The sequence below is a fragment of the Parasteatoda tepidariorum genome, chromosome 2, assembly GCF_982258835.1.
Source record: "Parasteatoda tepidariorum strain Cologne lab strain chromosome 2, Ptep-v5.0, whole genome shotgun sequence".
In the NCBI taxonomy this organism is placed as follows: Eukaryota; Metazoa; Arthropoda; class Arachnida; order Araneae; family Theridiidae; genus Parasteatoda; species Parasteatoda tepidariorum.
In genome coordinates, this window is record NC_141756.1 from 52,034,230 (window position 1) to 52,052,342 (window position 18,113).

An 18,113-nucleotide genomic window follows, 5' to 3' on the forward strand; every position below is an offset into this window, starting at 1 on the left:
AAATAGAAATGCAGTAATATTTATTTTTTTTTTTGAAAAAATTGTTTAAATTATTTAAATTGTGCAAAACCTACAAACTGATGTACCTGATAATAGGAAAACTTACTTGACTTCAAAAATTATTTATGTGAACAAATGACAAACATTATGAGCGACTAAATATTGTCAACTTGAAAATTTTATGTTGCTGTTGTTAAAACACAAAAACTAGAACTGTAACACAACTCTACTTTAGTAAAAAAAAACAGCGTTATTAAACTTAACAACGTTTTATTATTTTAAACATAACGAAAGCAAAGCAACGAAGCATTATACCAAAGAAAACAAACTGAAACTAAAACATAAATACAAACTGAAACTAAACAAAAACAGTTAATATACAGTCATAGTTAACCTAGCTGATGCGTCAGAAACTACATCAGTGGCATAACTAGATCACCCATCGAAACTAGATCTCTGTTTAATTTAGGATCTAGTTCATCGCTTTCAACAGTTGTCGCTTAAAATCGTCAGTACATGAATCATGACAATTTTCCTATCTAACTCTTTTTCAACGATAAATAATTTTACAAGCATTATCCATAATCTATAATAATCGTTACCGATTATTCTCATTATTATTGTTAACGAATTCGTTGTTGATAATGATCGCTTAATATCGACGTCGATAGTTGCAATATATTCCATGTCATTTGAAAGACGTACGCAGCAGTATTCACCATATATAGCAGGATTATCTGTTCTAAATAATGGGCTAAATAACGTGGGATTATTCGTTTGATGAACTATCGCTATCTCCCGAAACTAGCATTGTCATCAGAAGCTCCAATAGAGATTTCAGTGTCCAGACAGTGAAAAACTGGTCGAAGTTTCGATTAAAAGACCACACTCTCCAGGACCCAAAAACCAGTTAATAAAAATGCATTAACCCCTTAACATAAAAGTGCCTATTTTTTTAATCACATATCACAAATACACGTATTTGATTAGTGCTGACATCTAGCTTAAAATAAACTAACTATCTACAATTACCTTAAAAATATCCTGGTACTGCCATCAGGTGTGCAAAATGAGAAATAAAATGTTTTCCGGGCAAAAGAAATGAATTAGTTTTATTCTTATTGGCGCGTTACTACTGAACACTCCAACCCGTCAATTTCACGGGAGCGAGAAACAGAGGGCGAAACCTCACTCCGTCATTTTCAAGGGAGCGAGAAGGAAGGGGTTAATAAAATAAAGAAAAACAATTTTTAAAAAATGCTTGAAAACTATTAGATTTTATGGATGCGTAAAATAGAATAATTTTTGCATTTATAAAATGTAATTTAAATACATATTAAGTAATCTTTCATGCGAAGTTTACTTTTCCAAAGTGTGAGAATTATTCAACATCCGTAATTATACATTCTCTTTTCTAGAAACGCTGCCTGTCGAACCTGGCACTACTAAAATTTACACATGGACAGTAGCGGAGCAATACGGACCAACCCATACAGATCCAGAATGTTTAACATGGCGATACTATTCAAGTGTAGATGTGGAACGTGATATGTGGGATGGTTTAAGTGGTAAACTTTTAACATGCAGGAAAGGAACACTTGATAGGAGTGGAAAACAGGTAATCATCCATTTACACTTTTATTATTTACCTTAATTATAAAAAAATACCAACTTAAATCTGAATGATTTATATTTTTTAAATTAAAGTACCGCCGACCGGCCTGTGTAGGGGACAGGGAACTGTTCTTGTATCAGAAAGGTCCTGGGTTCGAATCCCGGGCAAGGCATGGATGCTTCTTTCTCTCTTTGTGTACCTTTCTCCTTTGTATGTGAATGTGTGTGAATGTGACCCTCCCTGTAAACGGATTGTGGTTGTGTGAATGGCGTGGCAGAAGTCGAATTCCTGGTCATAGATGGCGCCACTGAGAAACAGGAACAATCGCACCACCACTGCCTAAACAGGCATACGACAAAAAAAAAGCACACAAAAAATGAAATTACGAAAAATATATTATTTCAAAAGTGGGAATATTCTTAAAAATTTAGAGAAAATCACTAATAATTATTAAAAAAGAATATATAATTTTAATGAAATACTAAAAATATTTAATTTGATTTTTGAAGATAAAAGGAACATAAAACATGTTCTAACAGGAACATAAAACGTGTTGTTTAAGCAAAGGAAAAAATATTCTGGTAAAATTACCGTTGTGTATGGTACAGACATTTCTGGTTAAAAAGAAAATATGTAATCCAGGTAATAAAACCAAAATATATGGTATTTAAACTATTTGTTCGTAATTTCTTTACCTAAAAGATAACGGTTTACCGAAAAATTTAGTTTTCAAAATTATAATTCTTATTACCATACACTTAGTAACAAAAACGAAACTTAAAACTAAACCGAATAAATGGTTTAAATTCAGGCTATAAAGTATCATGATTAAATTACCAAATTTATATAACAATATTTAATTGTTGATTTTACCAAAATCATTGCCAAAGCTTTTCGGTAAAAATTACTGTGTTTTTTAATGCCCTCATAGATCCAGAAACACGGTAAATTTTACCATATTATTGTAGTTTTGACCATACTTTCTTTCTCAGGGCTCTTAGAGAGAGAAAAATTGTTTAACACTCTCAATTAATTATTTTTCCTCCGTGATTTAAATCTACACCTAATAAATTAAATAATAAAAAGTAGTGATAATAATAAGTAATAAATAAGTAGCAGTTAAATGAATAATAAAAAAATATGTAATTTTAATAAAACACTAAAAACATTTAAACTGGTTTTTGAGGATAAAAAGAATATTGAACATATAGTGTTTACTTATTAAAAATGCGAAAATTATTAAAACTCTCAATTAATAATTTTTTTTCGGCGTGACTGAAATTTACACATGAACAATAGCAGAGCAATATGAGCCAACTCCAGCCGATCCAGTATCTTTAACATTGTTGTGTTGCACTTTTCAAGTGTTAATTTCGATCGTGACGCGTGGGATGGTTTAAGCAATAAACTTTTAACGTGTTGAAGAGGAACTGTCACTAAATATGGTAAATATTTATATCTTTATAACAAAAAGTATTAATTTACTGAAAAAATCTTCAAACATAAAGAAACTAATCGTTTTAGTTCATAATTTTGGTCTTTATTGTTCAATAAATACTCAATAGGTCAACTTTACTTTTAAAGTTTTCCTTGTTGTTTTCATGCGCTTGTTTACAAATATGCTAATTAGTGCAACCCTTTTTTCCCCCTGAATCACGAGCAACGATGTCAAGGCAGTTATGAGAAAGAAACGACCGAATTCGAGGCGTATTTGAATAACGCATAATTGTTTAATGTTGATTTTAAGGCAAAAATAAATAAAAGGTATTTCATCGGGAAAACCATCACAATTAAATAAAAAGCTTTTTTAAAATGATTTCGCAGCAGGTATAATTTAATCATAAAATAAAAAAACTGATAAATTGAAAGCTTCGAGTCAACAGAAAAAAAATATGACGTACATTGCAAAATTACTTAAAAAAACTTTCTTAGCTTGACTAATTGATTTAAATTTGGGTAAATTATGCTCAAGGGAGCATAAAATGCTTTAAATTACGAAAAAGAAATATTGAATATTTTAGTTTATTTTTGACTTTTTATTTCATAATTGAAATTTCACATGTGGTCTGGAATGATTCAAATAATTTCAATACTTTTCTTATAAGTATTTAACCTACATATTTTTTAGAATAACATTAAAAAGCGAGTTTTGCTAACAAATAATCATGCATCTTTTCACCATGAATAGCAAAATGTATGCTAAATAGTAAAATTTAAATCATGATGTAACGCCTAACAATTAGGAAGAAGTTGAATACGTATGAAAATATATCAACATATAAGGTCGACGTGAATAATTTAATTACGAGGAAAGACCCCCCCCCCCCAAACAAAAAAAAACTGGAATTTTTATCAAAAATTTATTTATTAACTATTATACAAAATTCCTTTAGTCATCTTCAAAGTACTCTCCAATAAATGCGATGCATTTGTCAAGTTTTTATTTTTTTCCCTATGGTTTGAACTATCTCTGGTACTCTTCAACATTCAGTGTTCTTTGTGAAGCTGTTTTTCCATCTTAATCAAAACTTCAGCCGTTCAAATTTTTCTCCATTCTCGAAAACAGGAAAGTCGCACCGGGCTAGGTCTGGCGAATATGTAGTATGAGGAATGACTGGCTTTCCCTGAGAGGGCAAATAGTGGGTCACTTGTAAAGCCGTGTGGGTGGAGGCGTCTCATTTACAAATCCTCTGTCAAAATTCGATGACGCGAGTTCCAACTCACGCCTGTGTCTCCTCTGAAATTTGGAACGTTCGTGGAAAGAATATCTATGTTGATTATTTGGTGAATTTTTTTTCCAACTTTTTCATCGCTTCGAGACATTGAAAGACACCCAAAAGGAGCGTAGTTTTCAACATGTTTAAAGCACCCAATCCATTCGAAAATTTGCGTGCGTCTTATAAACATCGTTGAAGCATTTGGTAAGCTTTCGTTGCTGATTTTTCAAACGGAAAGCAAAATTTCAGACACACATTTTTAAAAAAAATTGCCATAAGAATTTCGCAATAGAGACCAAAATAACAATAATAGAAATAGAACACTATGCTTAAACGTTTACTTACAAATTGACGCCACCTGCACATTGTGTCGTGAAGGTTTCAAATAACCCCATCCAAGCAGGACAACTCTGTAACGCAATGGTAGGTATAGTAACGTATTTAGCAATTTTTCCGTTCATATGGTAACGGTTTTCTGAAATTCTGGTTTTCGAAATTATTGTTCTTATTACCACACAAGTAAAAAATAAAAAAATTGAAAATTGAAACTAAACGAATAAATTATTTTTATTCTGTCATCAAACGTAATTGTACCAATTTTTATCACATCTTATAAAACAGTATTTCATAGTTAATTTTTCCAAAATCATTAACAAAGTGCTTCAGCAAAAATTACCAAGCTGTTTGGTAATTTTTATAAAGAACCAGAAACACGGTAAGTTTTAGCATATTCTGGAAATTTTGATCATACTTTTTTGTCAGTGTAGAATGTGCACATATTCTAAGCTGCATATTTTCCAAGTCCCAAAAAATGAAATAAAATGGAAAGTTTATTTATTATATACAGTTGTAGATCACAAAAATGCTCCGAGATAAGTGTGCTATAAAAAATTATAGCTCAACCGTAATCATCACAGTAGTACATGAATTTAATAGCTAAGATCTTTTCTTTCCTGTTTATTATGATTTAGTTATTTGTAACCTATTTCTATACATGTTTATTTTCTTTAAATAGAAATATGTGGATAAAGAATTTGCTCTGTTGTTTTCTGTCATGGATGAAAGTTTATCACATTATTTGCCAGAAAATGTAATGCAATATGCATATAGACCAGACCTTGTCAATACATCAGATCCTATGTTTATCGAATCAAACCAAATGCACTGTAAGTAGTTACAAATAATGACAAATTTTGTTACATTATCATATTATTTCTTAATAAATATTATATAAAAATACATAGTATAATATTTTATTCCTTGCTATTAGATTAAAAATAAAAAAATAATAATAAAGCCCAAAATGCGACAAAAAGTTTTATAAAATAATTTATGATTGCGAGTTTTGGTTTTTATATTTTTCTCATTGAGATGCCTTTATAGGCATTACATATTCCCTAGCTTTTTTTAAATTTCAAAAATGTCAAAAATTTAATTTTTTAATCATTCTTAATCCTGTTAAATTTATCAATCTTTATAAAAAGTAAGTATAAATACTTTTATTCTCTTTTTTATCAATATATGGCTAAATTTTTTAATTCAATATGAATTTAAAATTCATTAATTCGGAGTCATGACTAAATCGAATAACAAAATCTATTTTTAACTCTATTTTTCTTTAAACTACTTTATTTCTCTAATATATAGTGATATGAAGTTTTAGAAATTGGAATTTTTTTTAATATATCATTTCAGCACTCGAAGTTAGCCTTTTGATGTCTTTTGAAGAGATTATAAGTTTAAAAAAATAAAAATAACAAGGAAAAATCATTTTGTCCAATTCAGATTGGTTTTTACGATAAAAATTGTCTTTATAAAACATATTTTATTTAAGGAATCAAATGCTATTCACACTTTAAAATTTGAGAAATAAATTATTTCTCCCAAAATTTACAATTGTTTTCTAATTTTATATTTAAAACAACTTTTGACTATGTTTTTATTCTTGATATTTTGTCAAAAAAATCATTTCGTGTATTATATAATATTCAAGTATTTAGTTATATAATCGAGGAAATTTCTTCTCTTGCGTCGGAAAGCAGGAACTGAGCTATAAGCTGACAGAAAGAAGAAGCTGAATGGAACAATTAATAAATTATAGCCATATTTTACTTTTAATGATACCTTGGATCGATAGGTATTTGCAATAAATCTTGTTGGCCTAATGAAAATGGGCAAATAGTTCAAAAAATGCTAAATTAAATTACATAATTTTATATCTAACATGATTAATGCGCATCAAGAAACTTTCACAACAATACTTTAAGAAGATAAGCCTATTTTGTGAATATTAAGTAAATTAAATTCGTCTTGCTAACAAACAGCGTGATAAATATTGTAGTATTCAGCTTATGGTCGATATATTTAGTAGTATTTAGTTTTATTATCGGTAATATTCTGAATTGATTATAAAACTAAATGTTGTACTTGGAAGAAAAAGAAAATCAGCTCAAATTACCGTACTGCATGGTAATAACATTTAAAAAATAGAAACATAATTTTAGTTAATAAAACCAAAAAATGCAGTATTTAAACCATTCATTTGGTAATTTTCCGTTCATTTGATAACGGTTTGGCAGAAATTTTGGTTTTCGAAATTATAGTTCGTATTACCACACCTTTAGTAAAAAATATAAAATTGAAAAACAAACTGAACTGAATAAATGCTTTCTATTTCATGATCCGAAGTCTTATGATACAATTACAAAATTTTACCTCATTTAGTGCCTAACAGCATGGTAATAAAATCATATTTTATTGCTAATTTTACCAAAATCTTGATTAAAGGATTTTGATAAAAGTTTTCGAGCTTCTTGTTGGACATATAGGGTCAGAAACACGTCAATTTTAACCATATTCTTTTAGTTTTGACATGCTTGTTTTTTATGTGTATTACTGAGTATTAAGTGTGGTATTAAATAGTACATGATTTTTATTATTAGTTTATTTAGAATAGTACATGATTTTTATTATTAGTTTATTTAGAATAGTACATGATTTGTATTATTAGTTTATTTAGAATAGTACATGATTTTTATTATTTATTAGTTTATTTAGAAAAAGTTAAAAATTAATATTTAAAGAAAATATTTAAAAGCATTTATTTTGAATTAAATTAAAAAAATTAAAAAAAATTAGATTTACTTAAAGGTTAAAAATTCATGTTTAAAAAAGTTTTTTTTACAAAAATATTAAATTTTCTTAGTCTTCTATTTATTTAAAAAAATCGGATGTAAAAGACTTTCGTTTCGAGGCGTGAATAATTTTACATGGTATTAATTGAAATATTACTTTCCCAGCTATCAACGGCAGAGTTTGGGGAAATCTTGAAGGTCTTAGAATGTGCGTTGGAGACAAAGTAAGCTGGCATCTTGCTACATATGGAAAAGCTATAGATATACACACACCATACTTCCACGGCAACACTTTCCAAATAAGTGGTAAATTCAGAGATGCTATCAGTGTAGCACCAAGCACACATTACACAGTTGTTATGCATGCTGATAATCCTGGTAAGTGACAAATAAAATATCTTTAGCACATATTTTTATTGTTACTGTTTTACATAAAAATAACATCGTTCATGTATATGATGTCTTCTGTTATTTTTGTTTTGGATGCCCCTTGCCAACCAGTGAATCTAAAGACAGAGGGTGCGTTTCTTGTTTGTGCACTTCTTGTCTTTTATCTATGGTCAAAAATACGCCTTCAGCCACACAGACGTCACAGCCCATTTCTAGGGCGAACCCATACATACATCCATTTATTCATCCACAGATCATGATTTTGAACTATAGAACGATCAATCTCCATTTTAGTACCACCAGGGTATTGATTTGTAATAGGAACATTGAGTACTTTGTGATCCGATAGATTTAACGTGCACTAGTCATGGCCAACGCTCGATCAACCAGGCTATCCTGGATGTTTCTTGAACAGATTAAATGCTTAAAAATTATTTTTGGTAATTTTATTATCATGAAGAGAATTATATTAAAAGTTACAATTAGCATTTAATATTACAGGGCTGCCGGGTATTCAAATTTCATTTTTTGAGGATATTTGTTTTTATAAATCGGTTGATTTTATAAACTGGAATATCTCCACCTAATGAAAAATGTTTAAAATTTGAACTTTATGTAAAAGTTAATTTGGTTGCTACATTTAAATTTTATTCTCTATGAATTTACCTTTGACATTTTAACTAATTGTGAGCTACAATTTTTAATTTACAGAAGGGTGTCAAAATATTAACGTGTTTATTTAATCTGCGAAATTTGTAATTGAAGATTCAACACGATTTCAAACTTTAGAGTAATTATATTAATTTTAAATATTTTCTTATGTAAAATTAATTTTAAAATATCCAGCACTTTTTTATTGAAGTTAGATTTATCCTATTATGATCATTGACATTAAATGACGATAGGCATTCCAAATCGTTTTTTAACCATTATCCTTTAATTTCCTTAATCCGCATTTGACGTTTTTGTTCGTAGGTAGCTGAATTTTTCTTTGATATGCTACGCATATTCTAAAACTTGAGAAGATAGATTATTCTTATAATTCGGACAACAATAATTTTAACTAATGTGATAATGATTTTATTAACAGTTGGTTTTAACATATTTTGATTTCGTAATGATTCTGGTCTTGAAAATTTGATTTTAAAAATCTGCTTTCTTTACAATCCAGTGATTTTATTCATGTATAAGAATATCTAAGAATTTATAATATAGATAAGAATTTATTAGTTATAGTAATCTTATTCCTTTCTATTTTCCTAGCCGCGATTATTTAAAAAAATAATACCAAAATTTTCCATGCGTAAGAAAACAATTAATATAAAAATTTATATTGTTTACAAGTAATATTTTGAGCACCTATCGACATCATATATATTTTATAATTCTAATAATATCACTTATCTGTTAATAATAATACTTTACATTAATTCCATCAATGTTAATTCGCACTTAATACTCCCTTGAGTGCCTAAACAGAAGTGATATGCCTAATAATATTATCACTTCTGATTTCTATTTAAAACTGAAGTATATTTTTACTGTTTTATACATAAAATTGAAGTAAATGTAATGTTGTTAATGTCACGTTTCTAAAATGCCCGGCTTTGCATGAACAAATTATGAAATTTTTCGAGCTCAACTGTATTATTACTATTATTATAACTAATAATACTATTTATTTTTTAAGGTACATGGGCTTTAGACTGCCGAATAAACAATCATTTTGCTGGAGGTATGAGAGCTATTTACCATGTAGAAGATTGTGGTCACGGATTATATCCAGCAAGGCAGATCTTTTATGATCATAAGAAAGTTAGAGAATATTTCATTGCAGCAATAGAAATCGAATGGGACTATGCACCCAACCCTAGGCACATAATTGATGGTTCTAATCTATTAGAAAACGAGTAAGTAATTAAAGCGTCTATTCATTAATCACAATCTGTCAAAAAGAAAGTCTTTGACCTCGTTAGAAAGATTAAAATTTCATTAGAGATTTAAAAGAAAATATTTTCTTAAACTATACGAAAATTTCAGAACTCGTTTTACTGCTTGCAAAGCTGTCTTGTTCAAAAACAGTTTTACCCTCAACTAGGAGAATCCATCTCTTTCTGATTTCACCCATTAACCACCACGATTGCAACGTAATAATTTTTATTTATTTACGATAAACAGATTGTCTCACAAAATTAATTAATAAAACGAACCCGATTTTTTTTTTACTTTACTGACACACATTTAATTCCACAGATTTCTCTATTGAGATAAGATTTAAACTTTAATTTTTTGTTCGAATACTATCGGAACTTCATCATAAGCTTGTATTTTAAATTCTTACTTAATTTTTAGTTTTTTTAAATATTCGTTAAACATTTTTGCCACTTATATTGTTTAGCAATAGTGCAAAAATTTAATTCGTAATACCACTATACAATTTAAAATTATTATTTTTTATTTATAATTATTTTTATTATTTTTTATTTATAATTATTTTTATTATTTTTTATTTATAATTATTTTTATTATTTTTTATTTATAACTATTTTTATTACTTTTTATTTATAATTATTTTTATTATTTATTAATTTATTGTTTTTATTGAAACATCACAGTTTTACATAAAATTTGTAATGCAGCAAAATATAACTTTTTTATCGCTTAGTTATTTTTAAATGGTTGCTAAATATGTGTGTCATATACTGATGAGCAATAAGGTGAGATCAAAGGAATATTTTTGTAAAAAAGTAACACTGATTTTAGATGTGAGCCTTTAATTCCGAATAATAATCAAAATCAAAAGAGTAAAAATAGTGCGGAATAATATTAGGAAGAAATGAAAAATTATTATATGCAAAAACAGTTGAATAAAGAATCAATAATTTACAATTTCATGCTGATTAAAATCTAAGATAATCTGAATGTCTTGTGCTTATCAACGATCATATCATGTAATTTTCATGTCCAATGAGACTACACGAAATGATAAGATGACAATTTTATTTTTAAAGTGTAAAGGATAAATTACTATAAAATTATTTATTAGTTACTAATTTCGCAATTTCAATATGGTTTTTCAATTATTAGGTTTCCAAATACTACATAGTTGCACTGCATACATTCTCAGAAAACGGGTTCCGTATGAACAATAATATCGGTACCCTGGACCATTAATACCATGTAAATTAGCTGACAGCATAATAAGGCGTTAAACAAAATTATGTTTCATTTCAAGAATAATCATAGTACCATGTAATCAAGTTTAAAAAGGATTTATTTACACAGTATTATGGTTAATTTTAACGCTTCATTAAATTAAAAAAATTTGAGCAATATAATGAATCAATACGCTTAAAAACTTTTGAAAGTTTAACTTATTTGTGAAAGCTCAATATTTGATTAAATGTTTGGGAAAAGTTTCTAAAAGAAAGCAAGTAAAATTTAATGATATTATTGATGTATTCTAGCTTTTAAACTGCTGAATCTGGGGAACTGTTCAAAAGATTTAAAGTTTCAAAAGATTTAAATCAAGCTTTGTATACATATTTAATTTGAATATTAAATTTCGTTAAATCACAATCCTTTCGTGTTTTCTTGAGAAAAAAAATTCTAGCAAAATTCTGGTGTTGTATGGTAATGACATTTCAGATAAGAAAAACCATAATTCTTGTTAATAAAACCAAAATATATATTTCAAATATATATACAAAATTCTCTTGATAATTATTCCATTCATGGGGATGCAAAAGTAAATTCAAATAAATAATTTTAATTCCATGCTCTAAGGTATCATGATATAATTACCAAATTTTACCACATTTACTAAATTTTATCACAAATTAAAAAGCCATATTTTATTGTTAATTTTACCAAAATCATTACCAAGGCACTTCTGTAAGTACTACCGACCTGTTTTGGTGTTCCCATAAATCCCAAAACACGATAAATTTTACCATATTCTGACAGTTTTGACCATACTTATTTCCCAGTGCTGCTTTTTGCAAAATTCCTGCATTCTTAACTAAGTGTGAAAGTTTTTCCTCATGTTAAACCATAACATCGCGAAAATAAAGTTCATTAAGAATTAATTTTAATGATGATAAGGTTCAACTTGGTACTTTGTTAAATTTGTAACAAATTTGCGTTTTATTATTGTTTTAGGATTTTAACAGAGCTATCAGGAACTATTTTAACAAAACTATTTATTAATGTTTCAGGATTTTTAAAACTTTTTTGAATGACATGCAGGCATTATGACATTGATCCGTCATTGATTTCGTTTTTTTTTTCAGAGAAAGTCGACCATTTGTAGAGAATGGGCCACAACGTATTGGCAGAATATACAAAAAAGCAGTCTTCCGAGAATTCACTGATTCCTCTTTTACTCACATGAAGCCGAGAGGAAGAGATGAACAGCATTTGGAACTCATTGGTCCATACATCAAAGCTGAAGTTGGCGATCTCATTCGAGTTGTGTTCAAGAACTTGGCATCAAGACCCTACAATATCCATCCCCACGGAGTCTTGTTAGAAAAGTACGAGTCCTACGCAGATGCTCTGGGTGAAGACGAAGAACCAGTGGCTCCAGGTGACACACATGTTTATGAGTGGCCAGTACCAGAACGAGCTGGACCAGGAAGAAATGGATTCAACTGTTCTTCATGGGCTTACTATTCAGCTGTGGATGTTGTGAAGGATACCAACTCTGGTCTTGTTGGTCCTTTAATAACATGCAAGCCTGGTACTTTGACATCCAAAGGTAAACTATAATATAATTTAATTGGTTTCTCAAAATACACCATAACTAGGCATATAGAAAAGTTATATATATATATATCTTCAATTCTCTTTGAAAATAGGGAAATAAAGCGTTAAAAGAAATTCGCTTTGCTCATAAAAAGTCAAGAACTTTATAAATATTTGTGGGTAACATTAGAAAGTTTAAAACTTTATAGATATTTATCGATATTAACATAAAAACTACGCGTATTGGAAGGCTATATCTTCAATTTCCTAGGAAAATAGTGAAACAAGACATAGAAAGATATTCGCTCTGCTCACGAAAGGTTTAGAACTTCTTTAGTTAAAACCGTTTCAACCCCAGACAGAAATGGCTTTAACTGTTCTTCGTGGGCTTAAAATTCAGTATGGCCTTGTTGGTCATTTGATTACATGCAAGCCAAGCACTTCCTACAAAGGTAATATATTATTTTAATTAGTTTCTTTAAATGCACCATAGCTGAAAATACAAAATTATGCTTATTGGAAGGCTTTATCTGCCATTCTCTGGGAAAATGGTGAACTAAAGCGTAAAAAGATATTAGCTCTGCTCACGAAAAGTTTAAAACTTTATAAATATAAAGGAATAATATTTAAAAGATTTGAACTTTATATATATTAAAGGATAACATTAATTAGTTTATGTATGACATAAAACAGGAAATTTAAAACTGAAGTTAAACTGTTTTCTTTTAATTATTATTTACCATTTATGTTCCTTATTTACACAAAAAATTTAATTCTTTAGAAGAAAATCTAATCTTGAGTACTTAAAATAGCTTAATATTAATAGACGTAAAATAAACAATGTAATAATTACAGTAACATAAAAAGGATAACGTAAGAAAAAATAAATTCATGATTTCGAATTATTAGTTTTAGTATATTTTATAAACTGACTTTTAATGGTTGCGTAAAAAAAGATTATTATTCAGAAGCTAAAAATTCTTTCCTTTCATTACAGGACGACGAAGAGATTTAGATCATGAATTTGCTGTTCTATTTACCATCTTCGATGAGAATAGAAGTTGGTACATCCAAGAAAATACTTATAAGTATGCCACCAGGCCGGAAACAGTAAATCCTTTGGATCCTGGTTTCATTTTAAGTAACAGAATGCACGGTAAGCTAAACAATATTAATACAGTAGAACATTCGATAAGTGCTTAAAATTTAACCATACTTTGCAAAATTATGTACAAGGTGCTGCTTAAAAGTTCGGTAAATGAAAAATAAAATCATAAAACAAGCAGTATCAGCAGTGAGATACAATACAATTTTTAATGCGTCGGTAATGCTATTTCAATAAGACTGTAATAGCCTTGTAAGAATTGATCGATGGACTGGTGTCCCACGTTCACAATGAGATCAGCACGAAATAAGCGAGAACGAATCACGAACTTACACAAATATTTGTTAATAATCTGCTAAAACAAAGTTATTCTTTATTTAAAACCACCTTATCTCAAGACTAAACATAGTAAATTAATGTTGTATGCTCATTGCCGATTATAACATGTTTTAACCACGAGAATTAATTGGTTTTCAAAATGAGACTCAACATGTGTTTCTACTATGCTCTTAAATTAGGTAATAAAATTAAATCACTTTGAGTGCACTAAATTTTAAGCCTAGTATTATTTTTTTTCAGAAACTGTATTAAATGATAATGAAGTGATATAATACATAAATTTAATCTTATATATTTTGCACATTAAGTCAAAAAAAAATATGCAACTTGCTTTGTCAGAACATTAGACGGCACATCTGACTGAATGCTTTTTTTAAAACACTGCATTAGACACTGTCTGGCCAAAAGTGTCCGGACACCCAGTGGCATGAACTTAGAGCTTCCTGAGGCACATATTATTATGATACTGCTCCCCTTTTTGCATCAATGACTACCAGCACACGACTCAGAAGACTTCCACAAGTTTTTGATAGGTGACCATAGGAATTGACTTCCAGGCTTTCATCGTAGCTGAAGTGAAGGCTTGCAGTGAGGGTGATCTATTTGACTATCCACGTAATCTTTGCTCCAATTCGTTCAAAAGGGGTTCTATGGGATTTAGATCGAGACTCTGAGAAAGCCAGTCCAGTGTTTGGACATTCATTTCGTTAAATCAGCCTCGATGTGTCAATGGAGCAGTTATCCTGCTGGGAAAAGAAATAGGCCTTCCCCGAAATATTATCATAGAGTTGATAGTGCAGCATTGTTCAGAATGTTCGCATACATCTCAGAGTTCATGTTTCCAACCAGAGGAACTAATGGATTTAGGCCATACCACGAGAAACACCTCCACACCATTATGCTTTCCCCACCTTAACAATCGGGAGTCCAGTGGCCAGATAACGTATCATTGAAATTAAAAATGAAGGATTAATAACTGAGTGAATTAATAACTGAAAGATTAATAAAATATTTATGTTATTAATTAAACTATACACAGAAGAGCCATTACATTATGACCACCCTGCTAATAACATGTAGGACCACCTTTAGCCCTCAAAACTGCTAGCTCCCGCCATGGCATTGATTCCACAAGGTGCTGATAGGTAGTCTGAGGTGTCTGGTACCAAGCACTCACCAACTGGTCCTGCAATTCCTCCACATTGCGAGGGGGTAGCGTGGCAGCACGAATTTGGTTCTCCAAGTAGGACCACGAATGCTCTATTGGATTAAGGTCAGGTGAATTGGGGGGCTAAAACATGACTTGAAAGCCACTGGAATGTTCCTCGACTATTCTACCCAAATGACATGGTGCATTATCCTGTTGGTAAACACCATCCCCCACAGGAAAAACTGCTGCCATGAATGGGTGATTCTGGCCTGCAACTATGTTCAAGTAGCTTACAGACGTCAGGGATTGTTCTATGAGGATTATGGGTTCTAATGTGCCCAACGAAAACATTGTTCCTGGGCGAGAAACAATGAAAACCTGGGCGAGCTCATTGTTATAGATGGACGGTGGTCATAATATAATGGCTCTTCGGTGTAATATTAGCAGTAAAATTGTAGCATATGCCTCCTTAAGTAACCCAGACTTCCGAAGATGAGTGAACCCTTTAGCAGAGAAAGATAAGGAACTGATCTGCAGTATAACAGATTAGCGGTTCTGTTTACCCCAACAACCTACTCATCTCAAGCTATTATTATCAGCCAGTCAACAAATAAAATGTAACCCATTTCTGTACCAATCATATTCCTTTTAAATTATGTTAAATACTTAAAAAAAAAATTTAATTTTGTCTAGATAAACGATAACATTTATAGCTTATATTTCCTTAAATCTCACAATTTTTAGAATGTCTGGTTTCTAAGCAGAGTAATTAATATTATTGACTAACTTATTTTTTGCACTGAGAAAAAAATAATGATAAAATGTATCGTGTTTCTGGCCCTATAGTAACATCGAAAAGCTCGATAAGTTTTACCGAAGCGCATTGGTAATGATTTTCGTAAAATTAACAATAAAATGTGGTTTTATAATATGTGATAAAATTTGGTTAATGTGGTAAGATTTGGTGATTTTATTGTGATACCTTATCGCATGGCATAAAAACCATTCAATCGGTAAAATTTATTTTTTTGTCATATGTTTATTTACAAAATCTGTGACAATAATAAATATAATTTTGAAAACTAAGAATTTCTGGTATACCGTTACTATATAAATGGGAAACATATAAAATGAATAGTAAATAAGTATTTACATATAAGTACAAATATATATATATAAATATACAATATATACATATAAAATAAATATACATATAAATGAAACATATAAAATGAATAGTAAATAAGTATTTACATATAAGTACAAATATATATATAAATATACAAATATATATATAAATATACAAATATACATATATACAAATAAGTAAATACATAGTACTATGTATTTTCGTTTTTTTAACCAGAATCATGTTTTCTTTTACCAAATATTTCGTAATCAGACAGCTCAGTAATTTTACTTGAATTTTTTCCCGGTAAATAAAGCTCGTTTTTTTAACGATATGATTTCTTAATCATGATATCTAAATTATAAGCATAATAATCAGTATTATAGCAAGCTATTTTTTACTTCTTATGATATACTTTTCTTTGTCTTTATTGCATCGAGATCAAAAACACATTATTTAATAGTATTTTCAAGGGTTTTGCTAATAAAAAAAATCTACGCTAAATTAGCAAAATAAATAGTATATAAAATTATTAAATCATCGACATTTATTTTTTTACAGCTGTGAATGGTAGACTGTATGGATCTTTGGATGGTCTTGTTGCAAGGCGGAACACATTGGCTGCATGGTATCTCATAGGTATGGGAACAGAAGTAGATATGCACACTGCTCACTTCCACGGTCAGACCTTCCTACGTCGAACAGACAGTACTCGACGTTCTGATGTCGTTTACCTTTTCCCTGGTGTGTTTGAAACGGTAGAAATGATTATGGATAATCCTGGTACATGGATCCTGCATTGTCACGTAGACGACCATATGAGAGCGGGCATGGCGGTCACCTACACCGTGGAGCGCTGACACAACTAACTCTTAAATAATATTTGTATAAATTACTAATATGGATTATTTTTTACAAACTTGAGCAAAATTAATAGGAGATTAAATGCTGATTTTTATGAAAAACTCTCAACACATGGGGACTTTTACGTCAAAGTGATTGAACACAGCATCTGTCTTTTGAAACCGTCTTCTGTTTACCTCAAAATAAGAAAATGCGATAGTGTTTCAGAAATTTAGTCTGACTCAATTTTTCAACGTAAAGTGAATATGTAAAATATTTATATTAGGAGCTTGTTACTCATAAAACTATTCTTGTATATATTTTCTTATGCATACAGTAAATGCAAATTAAAAAATTAATCCTTGAAAATATATGTATTTATTTTGTAACATTTTTTGAATTCAAAGGCCGTGTATAAGTTTGATATTTATTTTAATATGAAGCTCAATATTTAATAAAGAAATTAGTAAGAGTTTTAATCAAAATCAGCTTGTGTGAAACGCTAGCTCTTTCACATGAAAATATTATATACTCACAAAATATTGTAGAATAAAAGTAGAAATATTAAGAATAAATTCATGAAGCTAATAATAAGTGACATTTTTACTCTCTGTGTTTACTGACATAGAAGTTATACCAAAGAAACACTCACCTTTTTAACTCAAAATTTATATTTATTATTATATCTTTATTTTAAATTTATTTTTTTATTCTAAATAAATTTAAAACAAAGGACTATAAGTTTATTTGAAAGCAATGCTACGCATTTTTAACATTCCAGGCTCATTTTTTTGCTTCATTAAAAATAGAAACTGTTTGAAATTTAATGCCACATTCTTAAAAATTTTAAAAGTAACAATTTTAAAGTGCAAATCTGTAATCTTTTATTCTGTCAAAATAATTCTACCTAATTAAACATTTCAGTATGTCCTTTTTGATGTAAAT

At 29.3% G+C, this 18,113-nt stretch overlaps 1 protein-coding gene across 4 annotated transcripts in view; it reads left to right on the top strand.

Moving 5' to 3' along the window:
* The window catches only part of LOC107453699 (hephaestin-like protein), a 93,494-nt gene extending 76,166 nt beyond the window's left edge, over positions 1–17,328 (top strand). For all 4 annotated transcript variants that reach the window (XM_071177539.2, XM_043038978.3, XM_043038977.3 and 1 more), the window contains exons 9-15: positions 1,419–1,618; positions 5,348–5,498; positions 7,632–7,844; positions 9,547–9,766; positions 12,149–12,615; positions 13,600–13,758; positions 16,887–17,328. In XM_071177539.2, coding sequence (XP_071033640.2) covers positions 1,419–1,618; positions 5,348–5,498; positions 7,632–7,844; positions 9,547–9,766; positions 12,149–12,615; positions 13,600–13,758; positions 16,887–17,185 — 1,709 coding nt within the window. In that variant the 3' untranslated portion in view covers positions 17,186–17,328. The remainder of the gene's footprint in view (positions 1–1,418; positions 1,619–5,347; positions 5,499–7,631; positions 7,845–9,546; positions 9,767–12,148; positions 12,616–13,599; positions 13,759–16,886) is intronic.
* The last annotated feature ends 785 nt before the right edge of the window (positions 17,329–18,113 follow it).